General features: G+C 56.4%; 6 protein-coding genes across 6 annotated transcripts; 4 read left to right on the plus strand and 2 right to left on the minus strand.

The window, feature by feature from the left end:
* The first annotated feature begins 38 nt into the window (after positions 1-38).
* B0I36DRAFT_321788 (glutathione S-transferase) lies at positions 39-1,856 on the plus strand. Its single transcript, XM_046153762.1, has one exon. The coding sequence runs from the start codon at positions 460-462 to the stop codon at positions 1,762-1,764; it is 1,305 nt and encodes a 434-aa protein (XP_046014454.1). The 5' UTR covers positions 39-459; the 3' UTR covers positions 1,765-1,856.
* Positions 1,857-2,697: 841 nt separating this feature from the next.
* Positions 2,698-4,358, plus strand: B0I36DRAFT_321789 (uncharacterized protein). The gene has a single exon (XM_046153763.1). It carries the CDS (start codon positions 3,074-3,076, stop codon positions 4,043-4,045), a length of 972 nt encoding a protein of 323 aa, XP_046014455.1. The 5' UTR covers positions 2,698-3,073; the 3' UTR covers positions 4,046-4,358.
* Positions 4,359-5,219: 861 nt separating this feature from the next.
* Positions 5,220-7,235, minus strand: B0I36DRAFT_383449 (uncharacterized protein; the record flags this gene model as incomplete). The annotated part of the gene is made up of 6 exons (XM_046160958.1): positions 6,934-7,235; positions 6,714-6,849; positions 6,630-6,641; positions 6,143-6,562; positions 6,032-6,065; positions 5,220-5,961 (listed from the first exon to the last, which is right to left on the minus strand). The coding sequence occupies exons 1-6, from the start codon at positions 7,099-7,101 to the stop codon at positions 5,220-5,222; spliced, it is 1,512 nt and encodes a 503-aa protein (XP_046014456.1). The 5' UTR covers positions 7,102-7,235.
* Positions 7,236-8,579: 1,344 nt separating this feature from the next.
* On the plus strand, positions 8,580-9,914 carry B0I36DRAFT_362270 (putative hydroxyindole O-methyltransferase; the record flags this gene model as incomplete). The annotated part of the gene is made up of 2 exons (XM_046158627.1): positions 8,580-8,747; positions 8,865-9,914. 2 exons carry the CDS (start codon positions 8,580-8,582, stop codon positions 9,912-9,914), a joined length of 1,218 nt encoding a protein of 405 aa, XP_046014457.1.
* A 278-nt stretch (positions 9,915-10,192) lies between these two features.
* B0I36DRAFT_362271 (uncharacterized protein) lies at positions 10,193-12,053 on the minus strand (the record flags this gene model as incomplete). The annotated part of the gene is made up of 5 exons (XM_046158628.1): positions 10,193-10,922; positions 11,065-11,259; positions 11,402-11,592; positions 11,708-11,812; positions 11,910-12,053. 5 exons carry the CDS (start codon positions 12,051-12,053, stop codon positions 10,193-10,195), a joined length of 1,365 nt encoding a protein of 454 aa, XP_046014458.1.
* Positions 12,054-13,856: 1,803 nt separating this feature from the next.
* On the plus strand, positions 13,857-14,907 carry B0I36DRAFT_430805 (3-oxoacyl-reductase; the record flags this gene model as incomplete). Its single annotated transcript, XM_046162552.1, has 2 exons — positions 13,857-13,985; positions 14,108-14,907. Exons 1-2 carry the CDS (start codon positions 13,928-13,930, stop codon positions 14,905-14,907), a joined length of 858 nt encoding a protein of 285 aa, XP_046014459.1. The 5' UTR covers positions 13,857-13,927.
* Between the last annotated feature and the right edge of the window lie 1,497 nt (positions 14,908-16,404).

A 16,404-nucleotide genomic window follows, 5' to 3' on the forward strand; every position in this document is an offset into this window, starting at 1 on the left:
GGCTGTGCTGGTCGAGCTTGGAACAGCGTCTGCGCGGAGGACATCTGATAATCACAGGCTGCCACGCGGCACGCACATCCATGAATGCTCACAAAGGCAGCACAAGTATTTAAGCCTACCATTAGGCTTCCGGAAGATTTGCTAGTGTCTCGAAATGCGTACTCTGGTAAGATGCTGAAGCATGTCTCGGACGGTTGGCTGGGGTAGTGCATTGGAGTTTTGGTATGTAACAATGATGTCATGCATTCGCGCAGCTCCCTGCAGCGCACTCCATTCAGGCAGTCCTAACCACATCGTTTCGATGTCATACCTTTATTGGATTTTGTAGGCATCACTTACAGCCGCGACGCTGGAATTGAGAGGTTTTCTTCCCATTGCCCATTCTTCACGAGGACATCCTGAAGCTTCGTGTTCTCGGGCACATCTTGTGCTTACGCCACTTACCTGCATCACTGGTCCATGCCCAGGTCGACTCGCTCCATTTGCGGCAGTCTGGTTCTTGGAGTGCAATCGAGTTTGGCACCAGCACGGATCTCACGCTCAAGACCTCGGTTTGGCTTCACGAGGACGACAGTTACAGCACCGGCACTTTTCAAATCTGCAAGGGGGTGGTCCAGCACTTCCACCCAGACCACCGGCACCGGCACCGCCCAACCACGACCACAACCACAAGCACGCCGACTCCTCTTCTCGTCCAAGAACATGGCCGACGTCGACACCTCGCTGCACGCCTCGACCTCGGGCGCGGCGGCCATTTACGCGGAGCTGCACTCGGCGCCGCACGCGCTCAAGCTCTACGGGGGCTGGTTCTGCCCGTTTGTGCAGCGTGCGTGGATCACGCTGCACGAGAAGAACGTGCCGCACCAGTACATCGAGGTCAACCCGTACCAAAAGACCCCGGAGCTGCTGCGCCTGAACCCGCGCGGCCTAGTGCCCACGCTGGCCGTGCCCGTCCCCGAGACGGTCGGCTTGCTGAGCACCGGGGAGCGGGCGGTGGCAGACGGGTCCGGGCCCGTGGCGGACGAGGAGGCGGAAGGAGGAGGCGATGGTGGTGGCCAGAATGGAGTCGGCGCGGGAGGGGTGCGGAGGAAGCCCCTGTACGAGAGCGCCGTCATCTGCGAATACATTGACGAGGCGTACGCGAGCAGCGGGATCAAGGACGCCAGGTTTGGACCGGGATTGCTGCCGCCGCTGTCGGAGCCGTACGCGCGCGCCCGCTGCCGGCTGTGGATCGACCACATCAACGGCAAGATTGTGCCTGGGTTCTACCGGCTCCTGCAGCACACGCCGGAGAAGGACGGCGAGTACACGCTCGAGGAGGCGCGGGCGGGGTTCCTGGGCCACATCAAGACCTTTGTCAAGGAGATGGAGGGGTTTTCAGCGGCAGAGAAGGACGGTGATGGCGGCGGTGGTGATGATACTGCTGTGGAGAGGGCGCTGGATCACGAGGATGACGGGCCGTGGTTCCTGGGCCGCGAGTTCTCGCTGGTGGATGTGATGCTGGCTCCGTGGGCGAGGCGGCTGTTCCTGATCGACCACTACAAGCCGGGCGGGGTGGGGATCCCGGCCGTGGGCGAAGGCGGCGCGGAAGAGGCCGTGTGGGCGCGGTGGCGGCGGTGGTTTGGGGCCATTACGAGCCGCGAGAGCGTCAAGGACACCTGGAGCGACGAGGAGCAGTACATTGCGGCGTACAAGCGGTACGCCGAGGACACGACGCAGAGCGAGGTGGCACAGGCGACACGCAAGAGGCAGCGGCTGCCGTAGTGCAGTGGGCTATAGTGAGTGGCATGGCAGGTGTGTGTTGTCGGTAATTATAGAAGACTGAAACGAAGACGAGATTTGAGCCTCATTCTGACTGCCGTCGGAAGTGACATGTCGAGAAACACAAGTGTTTTGTTTCAACGAGACGAGAGACAGAGAGCGCTTGCTGCCTGAGGCACCTGGCTGGCCCTGGCTTCTGGCGCTGGCGTGTTTCAAGTGGGCAGCTGGCGTGACCGCGCGTGGCCTGCCATTGGCAGCGTGTTTCGACATGTCAGGGTGTCGGGCGCAGGGGTCCTGCCTGCACCTGCACCTGCGCCTGCACTCCCCCAGCATGATCTGCTCCGCCCGCACAAAGAACCCTGCCTGCATAAAGCTGCACTGCCAGCTCCAGAGGCAGCAGCCAGATCTCACAGTTGCGGTCGTGCCCTGAGTCGAAGGTCGATATGATCAAGGTCAAGCAAGGCGAGTCGCTGGTGATGACGATGATTCCTTTCCTATTCATACTGCTCACACCGCTGACAACGTCCTCCATCAGATCGGCCACCCGCGGCGACGTTCCACACACGAGCCAGCGTCCACACAAACAATCAATCTCTGGACGGACAGCGCACAGACTTTGGGCCATGTCCAGGCAGAGCAGGAAACAGACTTGCGGAGGCCCCACCACCCCTGGCGGCCCATGATCTCATCTCTCGTGTTGTGCCGCCTCGTATCCCGGCTGGCTCCAGGGGCATTGACGCTCATCTCCTCCACCACGTCAATGCCCCCAGCGTGCCACTGCCGCCAATCACGCGGCCCTCGCCTGCCGCTCCACGCTGTTCCCGCGCCCTCCACGCCAATCGGGCCCCGAAGCGAGCCCAGATGGCGGGGCTTGGCACTCGTCCTGCCCGTGCCCGCCGAGCCAAACAATGCCTAGCATCCCCAAGCTTGAAACAAGGCCCGTCCAGGGTCAGATGGCCGGCCCAGCCCAGGCACGGGGCGCAGCCAGCACCCGCTGCCTACGACGACGACACATACTTATGGCCCACGATGGCTCGCAGGCTGCGAATACCCTCTTCCTTTCTCCCTCCCAGTCGCATTTACGCGCTTCCTTCGCTCTTTCTTCCGCCCATCTCGCATTCCGACACTGTCTGCTGAGCCGACACTCGTTTCCCCATTTCAGCATTACCACGTTCCGCTTCTCGGCCTCCGCCTCATCCACTTATACGCAACTCAGCAGTGCTGGAAATTTACGCAAAGCAACACGCCTTCTTAGCAACCTTCAAGCACTCTTCCATATTTCAACCGACACCATAACATATCCTCCAGCAACATGAAGTTTGCCACGTTCTTCGTCTCTGCCGCGGCCCTGGCCGTCTCCGCCGTCGCCGAGCCTGTCCGCATTCCCCAGGCTCACCGGGTCCGAGATATCGCGGCCATCGAGTCTGCCGCCACCTCTGTTACCACCGCCATCAAGACCCTTACAAAGTCTGTGGCCGCGTTCAGTGGCGACTCGATACAGGTTGAGGCGGATGCGGGCGCCCTTGTCGCTTCCATCGAGATTGGCATTGAGGGCATCGCCAAGTCTGGCGACCTGGATATCACTGGCCTTGTCGGCCTGCAGAGCTGCATCACCACCCTGACCGACGCCGGCAAGGACCTCATCCAAAAGCTCACCATCAAGAAGTCCCAATTCGAACAGGCCGGCCTCTGTGGCACCGTCGAGAAGTTCATGAGCGAGATTGGCGATCAGTCCCAGAACCTGATCAAGACGGTATCGGGCCTCCTCCCCGAGCAATTCCAGGGTGTCGTCGAGCAGGTCGGCGGCGCCGTCGCCGAGACTCTCCTCAAGGGTGCCACCGCCTTCTCCGAGTCCAACTGCGTCGACAACCCGGCCGCCAACACCTCCAAGAGCCTCGTGCCATACCCCACGGGAACCCTCACCTTCTCGGCCATCGCGCCCGTCCCCACCACCAAGACCTCCACCATCCAGGTCACCGTCACCAGCTGCACCAACGCTGTCACCCAGACCTCCATCTCCATCGTCAAGCCGACCACCAGCTTCACGCCGTCCGTCGTCCCGCCCTACACCGAGGTGCCCCCGGCCGCTAGCAGCACTGTGCTCATCACTGCCCCCGAGCCCACCGTCAGCACAAGCTTGACTGTCGTCGTGCCCCCGGCGGCTTCGACCACTAAGCCGGCCCTGCCCGTCACCTCCATCCCCATTGCTGCTGGGCCTCGTAACGCCGTCGGCGGCGCTGGCCTGGTTGCCGTCGCCGCTGTCGTCGCTGCGATGCTCATCTAAGTTTTGTGTATATGTGATGTAGCTTGGAGGGATTGAAGTCGTGGGTTTCGCCAAGGGTCCTACACCTGCATCGAGCTGTATCTTTTGCCTAACGTGATTTATATTTTTCTTCTTCTTCATTAACCCTCGTTAATCCCACCAACACAAGAAAAGCATAGCATCAGCCGCGCAACTTATGTTTTGGGTTTTTCTGAGTTTATATACAAAACAGATACAGTGTTCGATCAGGGGTGGGGATTGCTTGGCACCCTGGCAACATGCATGGTAGCCATCAAAATTTTGCATAAATACATGAGCTTATTACATGCGAAAAGAGTTGTAAGCTTTGATCGTGGGAAAATCTGTTGAGTGAACTGCAGCAGCAGGCCTTGGTCGGTTGTATTGGTGATCGTGTCGGTGCTCGTGTGTCTGTGTCTTGACTATCTGCAAGTCGCGTGCCACTTATATCTGTGTTCCGCGCCGTCTCGATGATGAGAGACATGCCAGGTCCATCTGCCACGACCTGTGTACCGGAAGGCACAGGCCCGAGCCCAACCACACACGTCCACCAAGGTCTTCTGTGTGTCCCGGTTGACTCCCCCAAGGTTTGTTCCAACGGCTAGGGACTTGGACAAGCAGGGCAAGCAATCACTCCCGAGCGTGGTGGTGGTGGAAGGAAGTCCTTGCACCGTGGGTCTCATGAGCAGCACGGCTCTGTTGATGACAGTAGAGCCTCCTAGTGGTTCTGGATATCGGCCCGTATCTTAGACAATACTAGACGGAATTAAATTGAGTTATGCCATAAGGCCGCAAGGGGACAGTCGAACACGCGCGTCTCTTCCACCACGCTTTGGCCGGCGAAGCGGGCGGGTGGCCAGGATTGGTCTGCTTCAATTTTTCCTTGCGCTTTGAATTTAGCAAACAGGGGTCTGGAAGGTCAGAAGTCAAGAGGCTCTTTGAATAATACCCGTTTTCATGTTTAACCGAGGCCTAGAGCATGAGGTACGGGGACATGGGACTCCTTCAACCCAGGCTTGCTGGCCGTCTTGCTTGTCTTGACTCGGCGGAAACATAAGCAAAACCAGGTTTTCATTCAGCTGTAAGATATGAACTGTTTCCAAGTCGCTTCGTGATAACTTTCTCACCCATCTGCATGCGCACATGGTACGAGCAAACAAAAAGGAAACATTCGTATTTACCGCCTAGCAACCGACTCGGTCAGGCTCTCCGGCACGATGATTTTTCTACACATTTCTGCCCGAATCCCGGTCCCTCTGCCATCGCACTTGTGTGCTCCCACCGATCCCGCCGCCGCCGCCGCACCGTGTCTTGCGGAAGAGGTTGGCATGGTGTCTTCGTCCCCGTCCCCGTCCTCGTCCCACTGCATAGACACCTCGATACGCTTCCAGATTCCCTGCCGCGAGTTGTGCGAGAATTGGACGTCGGCATCGATGCCGCTGCTGCTGCTCCTGGTGGAGGATGATCCGTCCCGGCTGTTGTTTTTGGTAACTTGTTTGTGGTTGCGGTCATGCCTCTCGGTACCTGTAGTACGGGCGTAACCCCCGTCAGGTGGGGATAGATCTATCGCCGAGCCTGCGCTGTTGATGTCGTTGTATTCGTTGTCTTGGCGGTGGGCATGGCTCAGGGGCATTTCTGATAGGGACCCGTTCTCGTCGGCACTCTTGGGAGTCGTCTTCTCGTCGCCGTCGCCACCCGCATCGAGTCTGCTGCCATTGCTGCCGCCAGACTTGGTGCCTGTTCGGAAGCGGTGCGTGGATGCGAGGCTGCGAAGTCCAAAGGACTGCAGATTGGTGTTGTTGCCGAGGCTGTTGCTCTGGCTAGGACTGTTGGAGTAGGCAAGTGGTCTGAGGGCGCGTGCGAACAGTGGTCGTAGGGTCGGGACGCAGGCAGCGAAGATGACGATGTTTTGCTCGATTCTAAGACGCAAAGCCTAGTCAGTAGAGAGCGTTATCGGGCAGTTGTTCGCAGCTTCTTTGTTGTACGTACAGTCCCCAGAATACCAGTGTAACCACATTCCACACTACGATTGGGGGGTGCTCGAGTTAGCAGAGTCTCACCGATACTCGATAGAAATATGGTGGGCAGTGTGCAGCTTACAAGGATCTTCTGTGTCGTTGAACAGATGAAGAAATGTCGCCTTGATCAAGGTGACAATAGCGGATAGGAAGGTCAGCCCCATAAGAACCATGATGCCGATCTTGGTCGACATGTTCATCTGGAGATTCCAGAACGCTGATATCGGCACCACGGCGAGCGCTAGATCGGTCAATGTGGTGTATGCGCTGACAAAGTACGAGTAGTTGTTCAGGATGCTGGGATCCCAGCAGCTCCCGTCCAGGCCGCGATTCCACAGCTTGTCTACCGGGCTGCATTGCACAAATGCCATGATTGCCATGACCACGGCTAGTAACACCTGTAGAATAGCCATGGCTATGAGGGCGTATTTCCTCCATGGATTCGGGTCGAGGAGTTTGATGACGAGGATGGCGATTGCGATGTTCGGGAGACTGAAGGCGCCTGCGCGAGAGAAGACCACATTCATTTAGTGATGATGTTATGTCTCTCAAGGTTCGAGAATACTCACCAATGTTGAATGCTTCACAATGCCTCTTAGTTAGTTAATGTATCTAGCTGTGGTCTATGGAAACAGCTGCAGGATGATACTTACGATACCCAAGAATCTGCATCTTCGCCGTCATTGCAAGCCTCTCTGGTCCAAACTCTGAGAAAACTGCCATCGTATGTCGTCCCAGGCCAAGCACGGCAGCATAGTGTACGAAAAACGAGGCGATTATGCTGAGTATCTGCAGAAACTACAGTTAGGTGGCAATTGTGGAACAACTCTCCTTAACAGAAGAACCCTATCTAGAGAAGTATTGACTACTTACGAGAGAGAGCACGATAAAGAAGTCATCCCAACCAGCACTGCGGCTGATGCGGGTGGTCGTAACGATTTTGAGAGTGACAGCAATGATGGCGAGACCGGTGAAACTCCAAGCCACAGCAATGACCCAAGACGACTTGCTTTCGCGGAGATATGCCTCTGGCAGATCCATGGCTGGAGACTGCTATTCTTTCGAGTGGTGCGACGTCTCTTGCCGACAGCGCTGTCGATGCATTGCTGATGCAGCTGGAGGAGGAGTATGAGCCATCTCAGGCACCATCTTTGGAGCGCATCAAGGACTCTATTATGCGAGCATGCTCTGTCCAGGCCTCTGACTCTTCGAGAAAGTGCCAAGGTTCAGATCAGACAAGTTCTTTGCCAACCTCAGCAGGGGCTCCTGAAAAGCGACGAGGTGATGTACTCGTTGGGAACAACCAACACGCATTCTTTTCGGTGCAGTGCAGTGCAGTGCAGTGTCCGGTGGCCGGGTTCTTTGCTTGATTCACCTGTCAGGGGCAGCCGTTGGAGGCAATGCTCGACCTGGTCACGATCCCTATCGAGTAGGATGTGCTGCTATGGCTTGCGGTGGGTGGTTCCCTGTCCTGGGCGAGTCTCTCGCACATCGGCGACCTGGGCATGCCCCTGCATCGCTGCCAGTCGGGAGACTCGGGCCGTTGAAGGAAGCATGTCCCGAGACGACAGCAACGTCCAGAGATGCTATCAGTGCAAGGGTGCCCTCGTCAAGCAGCGTGCCCAGGACAGGTTGGCCGAGTTGCTATAGGTAGATAAGTATAAGTAGGCAAGGGCATGTCGGCGATGTCTCTCCGGCGATATGCCTGCAGCAGCCGGGGTTCGCAGCAGCCGGTTGGTTCCCCGGTGCTGTTGTTGGTTCGTCCCTGCCACGCCACAGCACATGCCATCCTTGTCGCCGTCTCCTTGGGTGGCTTGGCAGCAGTTCACTCGCAGTCCATCGCGATGGTATCATCTCCGCCCCTGCCACTTCAGCACAGATGATGTCTGCGCATTGATGCTCCTGGCCAAAACGCCAAGGCTCACGCCGCCTTCCTGTCTCCTACTCGCTCTTCCCACGATCCTGACCAGCGGCCTCAACGGATGCGCGCAGGTGCTCACGACCAACACTATCATCAGAGCCACGAACACCATTACATGAGCTCTATCATATGCCATCGAGTTCCCAGCTTTGGCCACCGTCTTCGCCATGCCGTGTAGTCTCTTTGCTCCTCAGTCAAGGGCTGGGCATGGAACCCTTCATAGAGCAAGTCCAGTGGCATGCCACCCTCATACCAACTGGCCCTCATGTGCCTCGGCCCTTCCTATCGCGATTCAACATGGCACCCCTGACGCCCCTTCAGCCCCGCGTTCTCTCTACTATGGTAGATACTTCTTTTGGGGCCCGATCGTTGCCTGCCTCCGATGCTCGTGGCCATCATGTCTGCGGAGGAGGGGCTGGCTGCATTCCTTAAATTTGGCTGGCGGGCCTCTCTGCTACTCGAAACTATCCCGTACTGGGTCTCCTGTAGTTCCCAATTCGACAAGCTAGCATATCCTGAATCGTGAGGTCGAGCCAGAGATCTGTTGTGCATCTATTTGAGTCTCTTTCAAGTCATCTTCAAAAGCGTGTTAGTCGCCATGGCAAACCAGCACGCCTCCTCCATCTTGGAGAACCTGGCCAGCACAGGCAATGCCTATGTGCATGGCCAGCCTGGTTCTCGAGAGAATCTGATTGAGCTCTCGCGCCAGCTCATTGCGAGCCTGGAGATACCTAGCGAGTTTTTGCAGAGGAGCTTCTGGGCAGAGGTATGTGTGCTTCGCGGCGGAGTTCCCATGGCTTTTCTGAGATGGAATGTCGCACTTTTCCGCATCACATCGCCTGCAATGGGCAACTTGAAGCTGATGATGTCCTTGTACTCATAGCCCGCCATGTCCGCACACCTCAGACTGGCTGTCGATCTCAATATCCTGGGACTCCTTCGTGACGCAGGCCCCGATGGCCTCGACCCCGAAGCCCTCGCCGAGAAGATTGGCGTGCAAGCAAGCCTCTTCAAGAGATTGATGCGGCATCTTGTTGCCATGCATGTCCTGACATACTCCGACGGCAAGATCCATGCAACAACCCTGAGCAATGGGCTTGCCGCAGAAGACTACCAGCGAAGCATCATGTTCTGCTACGACGTCACCCGACCCTCTTTCAACAACTTCCCGGATCACTTCAAAAGAGTTGGATTCGTCGAGCCGACAACGACAAATGACGGACCGTTCAATGATGCATTCAGCACGCCGCTGCCATTCTTCGACTGGCTCAATGCGAACCCACCAAACATTCAGAACTTTGCTTCTTTCATGGCTTCCTACCGCGCCGGAAAGCCCAATTGGTTCGATGAGGGGTTCTATCCCGTCAAAGAGCGATTGATTGAGGGCTTCGACGCGAGTATCGGGAGCGCGCTACTTGTGGACGTCGGTGGTGGCAGGGGCCATGATATGGCCATGTTCGCCGCAGAGCACAAGGGTCATCCTGGAGATATTGTTTTGCAGGATCAAGAGGCGGTCATCGGGGAGATCCAGGACAAGAAATCCCAGCCGTTTATTGCTACAGCCCACGACTTCTACACTCCACAGCCCGTCATCGGCGCTCGGGCGTACTCTTTGCACTCGATATTGCATGACTGGGACGACGAGCACGGATCCCGAATCTTGGAGAACCTCAAGCCGGCGCTGAAGCCAGGGTACTCGAGGGTGCTTCTCAACGAGATTGTATTGTCGGAAGAGGAGCCCACACTGGCAGCTACCTCGATGGACATGATGATGCTGGGGCATCTCAATGTCCGCGAGCGTACCGAGGCCCACTGGAGGACCATCATTGAAGGGGCTGGACTGAGAGTGATAAATATCTACCGTTATCCTGGCAGTGCGGAAAGTCTCATTGAAGCAGAGCTCGCGGAGGCGGTTGCGGCACCGAAGATTTAGCATCAGAGTCAACCGATTCGGAGGCTTACCAATAGTCCGCAACATCATAGTTTCTAGCCTCGGTGCAATGAATTAGCCAACATTTCTACAGGGTTCAGGCTGTATATTATAGAGGAGTAAAACGCCCGGTGCTCTAGAATAGCCTTGGAATCCCACAAAGTATACAAAATCCGCCAATAAAGGGCCATTGATGCTACCGTGAGAAGGGTACCCGGCCTTATACAATTGCGCCTGCTATGGGCGCTGAACTTGTTTGTCAGTGAAGACTTTTAGCATTCTCATTGTCCATGGAAACCAGCGTGTTCCTGTGCCGGACTGCCTGTCACATCGACCTGGCGCTGGACCACAATGGCCCCCATGCCGCCACTAACACTGCCAAGCTTCTTGCTGCCTTTCTTCGCATGATGATCCCCGTTGCCAGTGTTGACTCCGCCACCACCACCGCCACTGGGGATGATGTGCCTCTGACTCTGGTCGTCCGCGAGGCTGTCGCTGCTACTGTCGCCAGCCATGTCCCGACCATACACGCGGGTTTCGGTGCCGTACTGGCTCGTCCTCCCGGCGGCATGTTTGTGGCTTCTAAACGGGCCCTTCTTCCCGCCGGTGTCTCGCTCCTCGAGCTCCATGTAGCTGTTCTTCATTGACGAGGGCATGCCGTGCGCATCGCCCAAGTACCCGCTCCCAGCCACACTACCACCGCCAACGCCGCTGCCGCCTCCACCACCAGCACGGCCACTACCGGAGATGCCGTATTTCCCGCCCGTCACGCCGCTTCCGCCGGCCTTGCCGCGGCCACCCCCGCCGCCGCTGCTGCCGCTACGGGAGCCCGTGATGATGGAGAATGTCCGCTCGAGCAAAGGGCGGCAGGCGGGCAGGTTGGCGACGAGCATGCCGATGCCGACTTCGGCCTGGGCCCAGGCGAGGATGATGCCGAGAGCCTCGAGGAAGCGGGTGTTGTCGTTCATCAGGAGGAGGTACTTCAGGCGGACGATGGGAGCAATCGAGGCGCTGGGAGACGAGTTTCCCGGCCATGGGGAATGCTGTCAGCTTTTTTCTCTCTTCAGAACGAGAATAGCTCGTCTTCACTGCGCGGGTCGGGCGGGTTGTGCAGAACAAGGAAAAGGGGGGGGCAAGGGAAAAAAAGGCTTACAAGAATCCCAGACCGAGGAGGCCGATGACGGATGCCTTGACGCGACGTGCCATTTGTAGCTTCCACAGGAGGGCGAAGGGCAGGACGGCAAAGATCCAGTCTGTCGTGATGGAGACCGCTGCGACGAGGAAAGAAAGCGCCGTCTGGATCTCGCGCGGCTTGCACTCGCCGGCGAGGGAGGTGTGCCAGTTCTTCCTGTGAACGGAGAGGTGTTAGTGTCAGTGACTGGTCTTTCGAGTATCTTCAACCTGCATGATAACGAGATGGTCTTGGCTGTCGAAGGAACGTATCGTGCCCACATAGAACAACAATGAAGAGAGATAGAGGGAGAACCTACTCGACAGGGGAACATTGGAAGAACAGGTACATCCCCGTGCCGCCTGTGCAAATGGTCACGAGCACCAGGCAAGAGTAGATGACGTATTTCACCCAGCGCGTGTCGCTGGCGATGCGCAGAAGGGTGAAGCCGATACACCACTTGAGCGCGACGAGGGTGAAGCACCAGAACTCCTGGAAGACGTAGAACCACTGTTTTCGTGCGGTGGCAGTTGTCAGTCGGCGATTGAGGCCTCGCTGTGCTCAGAGTCATGGGAAACCTGGCCGTAAAAAAAAAAGGTCATAAAAGGGGAAGAGGAGAACGTACGAAGAGAGAGTTGACCACCTGTTCTTCTGACAGCGTCGAGTCGAGTTGGCCAATACCGCTCCAGGCCATGCCTAAGAGGCCTACCTGTGAGATCAGCCAAACGGGCTTTTTGAGATATGGTCAGCTTGCCCATTTTGTTCAAAAGAAGGAGCTCAGACCGTCCTTGCCTACACCACCGTCATGCTGGAGGAAGGATGCGTACAATGGTTCCGACCATGGCCCAGTCATCGGCACCCCAGGCAGATCGCTGCACCCGAATCCAGAATCGCATTACCAAGGTTATGACATTGAATGGCAACAGGACGAGTGTGGCTGCCGCCATGTCCTTGGAAGTGGCCGCGCCCATGGTAGCTGTTGGTGTTTAAAGGAAAGTGTGATATTGTTGACGAAAGTGGCGCGGAGAGAATGAACACGCTGATGTCTGAAGACCAGCTTCAGCCGACGCTATTCCCCGGACCTGTGTCTAGATTAAGTAATGTAGGTGGCGGCGATAGCCGAGATGTCTCTGGAGTGGCACTCCTGAGCGTCGACACAAAGAACGTATGAGGATCGAGCTAGTCCACTTGGAAGGTTGCTCCACCGTTGGTGGCCCGACACGGAAGAACGGTTGAAGTAAAATAGCATATCCACTGAAGAGGCGAGAAGAAGTGGACTGGGCCAGATCAGAGTCTTGGTGGGTTTTATTCCAGTTGGTTCGTTTCGGATCTTGTGTCCAGCACCAGTAAGCTCAAGCGCACGCCGAGAAAGTTCTCGCTTGGAAATCTGCCGCCCCTGATAGCCTTCCCGGAGGTTGTTGTGAGGAACGACATTATGGCGACCCAGTGGTCAGGCATGCAAGCCCCCGAACCAAAGAGAGTCGTCGATTATTTCCTGAAAACTTAGAGCTCAGGCCACAGGTGGGAGTATCCCAGTCATTACCAATGTTATCACCCTCACGACTTCATATCGAAGCAACCAGCAACTGGGGTTGGGGTCGCCGTACCGCCAATTTTTGCGCTGGCAAGTTTAATCAGACTGACGCAGATATATATGATGTCGATCCCGACGCAGTTTGCTGTCGTCCAGGTTTCTCAACCTTCAAGCCTCCAACATAATCCCGTCATAGTTGGTCACGCATGGGGAGGTCTTCGTGCATGAAACTCAAATTTGGCCTTGCGGGCACGGCCATCTGCTGCTTTATGATACCCGAGCGGTTTGTACCATGTACATCACGGCTAGTTTACTGGATGAAACAGTCACGGCTTTCTTTTGATGGAGATTCGCCAAGCCATACCATGGCTTTGTGGGACCAACGTTGGAACCCACGTTGTCGATCGGCAACAGGGACGAGACGAGTCCCAGTTTTACCCACAATCATTCAGAGAATCCACTCTCAAGGCTACGGCACAGGCAGCGGTGGAGAACCTCTGACTAAGGGCCGAGGAATCGAGAATGAGCAAAATGGAGGCCTTGTCGCGCAGGCCTCGTCCCTGTCACTGTAAGATATTCTCTTTCGTTTCGTGCCATCCACAACGATACTCTTATTAGCAGCTCGCATGGATCACCAACAACAGTGCCCCTGCTGCCTCTTAGAGCATTCTGCCGATGTCCTGGAAAGGATCGGCAGTTGGCAGGATGTGGGACTCGAGGAGCAGGGGCTTCGGGACTGCCAACCGGTTCCGCGAACTTGCGCCAAGGCTCGGCCCCATTACCAACTCCTTCTCCTTCGGCCGTCGCTGGTCCATTCAAGCTTGGCTGCCAAAGGCCGCGCATGTCCCAAAGTTCCTTGGCGCAGATGGACAAGATCTGCCTGCGAGAACCCCATGCCATGCTTCCTGGCCCTGGAATCTTCTGTGACTTCTGCCCACTTCCCGCAACACCCGGGCGGGCCGTTGTGGGAACTTTGACCCATCGGGGCGAAGGGTCCTCAAGGACAATGCCTGTCTCTGACCAACGAATCTAAGCGAACATTGCCTTGTGAGCTTGTTGGAACTGCTTCTGCAGGATGCAGGGCTCCACTGGGCTGTCTCATGCAGGAGCACCAAGGGATTTACAGGCTCGAGGGGCAAATAGCGTTCCACCATTGCAATGGGAGCTTAAGATGTCGCTTCTCGGTCCAGAGAATATGTTGTTCTAGTGCATTCTGACTTATTCACAGTCTTTTCATCGGCGATATTCAATGAACAGTAATCCAGCCCAAGTCCAACTTCCTCCCAGTCACACCTCCCACGCGGCACAAACATGGTCACCTTCAGAGTCTTTGAAGGCAAGCTTGCCATTGTCACTGGCGCATCTCGCAGTACGTACTCCGCTTGACCGCGTTGACAAGTGCCGGCTTTGCCTCGCAACTCGAAGTCGGGTAGCTTAGCCAAACGCACAATCCACATTATTACCACTTACACACACGGATCCTCCCAACAGGCTTCGGTGCCGTCTGTGCCGAGCATTTCGCCAGCAGAGGCGCCAACGTGGTCATCGTCTATGCCACTGAAGGCTCAAACGAGCGAGCGCAGGCACTAGCCAATGGGTTCGAGGACAAGTACCAGATCAAGGCGCTGCCGGTCCAGGTCGACCTCAGCGCGGCCGACGGGCCCCAGAAAGTGGTCGACGCCGCCAGGGCGCACTTCACCGACGCAAAGACGGGCAGGTTCCAGATCGACATCATTGTTAACAACGCCGCCGTCGTCAACGCCCAGGGCCTGGCCGAGCTCGACGTTGACCTCTTCCAGGCGACGTTTGACCTCAACTGCCGCGCGCCCGCGCTGCTGATCAAGGCGGCGATCCCGTACCTGCCTACCGACCGCTCTGGCCGCATCGTCAACATCTCGAGCGCGACGACCACGTGGGGTGTCTGGTGGCAGACGTCCTACGCGGGGACAAAGGGCGCCCTCGAGGCCATGACCCGCGTCTGGGCTCGCGAGCTCGCCGAGCGCGCTACAGTGAACAGTGTCGCGCCTGGCCCGATGGACACAGGTCTCTACTCGGGTTTACCCGACGAGCCTCGCGAGGCGCTCAAGCCGTTCAACATCCTCACTCCGCTGGGCAAGGCCCGACCTGGTGTCGACAGCCAGGAGGTCCTCGATCTTGCTGCGAGCATCGGCTGCCGCCCGGGCTACTTGGAAGAGGTCGCCGGCATTGTAGGTATCGCCTGCTTGCCAGAGAGCGGATGGATGACCGGTGGTGTATTGGGCGCGAACGGCGGCGGTGCTTTTGTCCGATAAGGTGATAAAGGTGTCAATGAAGACGTATACATCAAGCATAGAGTATGATGGGGAACAGCGTAGTGAGTTGGTATCAGTCTTTGGAGAGTGTCGTATTACGGAGCGACTATACCCTTTGCTTTCCTAGTATGCATCGTGGATGTGACATGGTGTCCTTCCTCGTGCATCCCTTTCAACCCGCGGCACGGTGTTGACGCTAATGCAAGACGGGCCGGCAATGCAATGCAGCGCAGATAAAGTTCTTACACCCTGTGCGATAGAAGCTTTCCGTGTGCTGCGAGAATTTCCCTCTCTCAAATGCACCAGCATATTTGGGAGGCCCAGAGAAGGAAAATACGCGAAGCATTTTGAGACTTTCCTATGCAGTTCATCCATGTCTATGCGGTGCTGCTCGCATACCTGGGTAGTCAACCTTACTAGCAAGGCGCACCAGAAGCCGATCAGGGGGAATTTAGCCCAATATCGTGTCTGAGTCCACAACAGTCCGTCCGTTGGATTTGGCACGGATCCGACCTGACCCTGGCGGAACCGGGGTACCTTGTCCCAGATCCCGGACGCAGATGAGTACGGAGAAATGGCCGGAAGAGAAGGTGTGGCTGAGATCCGGCGTCAGGGGGCGGATCGGCGAGTTTCGTCGCCAATCCGGGGTCAATGGGTGCAAACCTGACTAGGGGTTAAATATCTCAAGAGGCGCCTGTGCTTTCTCATACCAGACAAGGACTGACAGTTGGGTCTGTTATCATTAATGCAACCACACGGACCACAGACTTTACGCGCGTAAATTCATGATGAACCTGTTCTCGGATCTAACCTCCCGGAGACCACCTGACGACTATACCGAGTATCCGACTAAATCGTGCAAAATGCCTCACAGGGACGGTCCACGTAATCAGCAAAGGCTTAGCCGAGTAGACCCGTTTCTGCTTTGCTGCTACCCGAAATAAGCGAAGACAGACCGGGTTCCCGACTCTGTAGTGCCTGCAAAGGGTCTAGACGATCGAGCACACAATTCTCACTGGGACATGCAGGCCGGGACGCTTTCTTGGGCATAACCAAAATCGGATCCGTTTGTCGTAACGTAATCAGTGTGTGCATGGGGGAGCGCCACAGTAAAGGCCGGGAAGCTGGACGCCTTCGACGACGGTTCAAGCGGGTCTCATCGAGCTTCCATTGAAATAATAGTGTTGGGCCCGCGTACTGGTGCGGCACGGATCCGAATGGGGCCCATGAAAACGGGTATATGTTCGGTTACATTCCCAACTAATTACGTTACACTTAACTACTCAATATGTCAAAATGGATTGCAAGTAGGCAAACTCTTTGTCTCACATATTGATGTATGGCATGACTTATGACGCGCCATGACAAAATATCAATCCAGAATGATATTTGAGCGAGCCACTTTTATTGCATAGCAGGGTTGATTACTCCGTTATCGCGAACCATCCGAGCTCGATTCTGTCGTCTAGGCTGGAAAGAATCAGCCGTTGCTACGAA

Source organism: Microdochium trichocladiopsis (assembly GCF_020744255.1).
Source record: "Microdochium trichocladiopsis strain MPI-CAGE-CH-0230 chromosome Unknown B0I36scaffold_4, whole genome shotgun sequence".
NCBI classification, from domain to species: Eukaryota; Fungi; Ascomycota; class Sordariomycetes; order Xylariales; family Microdochiaceae; genus Microdochium; species Microdochium trichocladiopsis.

Bases quoted from the DNA above. Each gene is read 5' to 3' on its own strand.
- B0I36DRAFT_321789 (XM_046153763.1), top strand. From the start codon at position 3,074: ATGAAGTTTGCCACGTTCTTCGTCTCTGCCGCGGCCCTGGCCGTCTCC.
- B0I36DRAFT_321788 (XM_046153762.1), top strand. From the start codon at position 460: ATGCCCAGGTCGACTCGCTCCATTTGCGGCAGTCTGGTTCTTGGAGTG.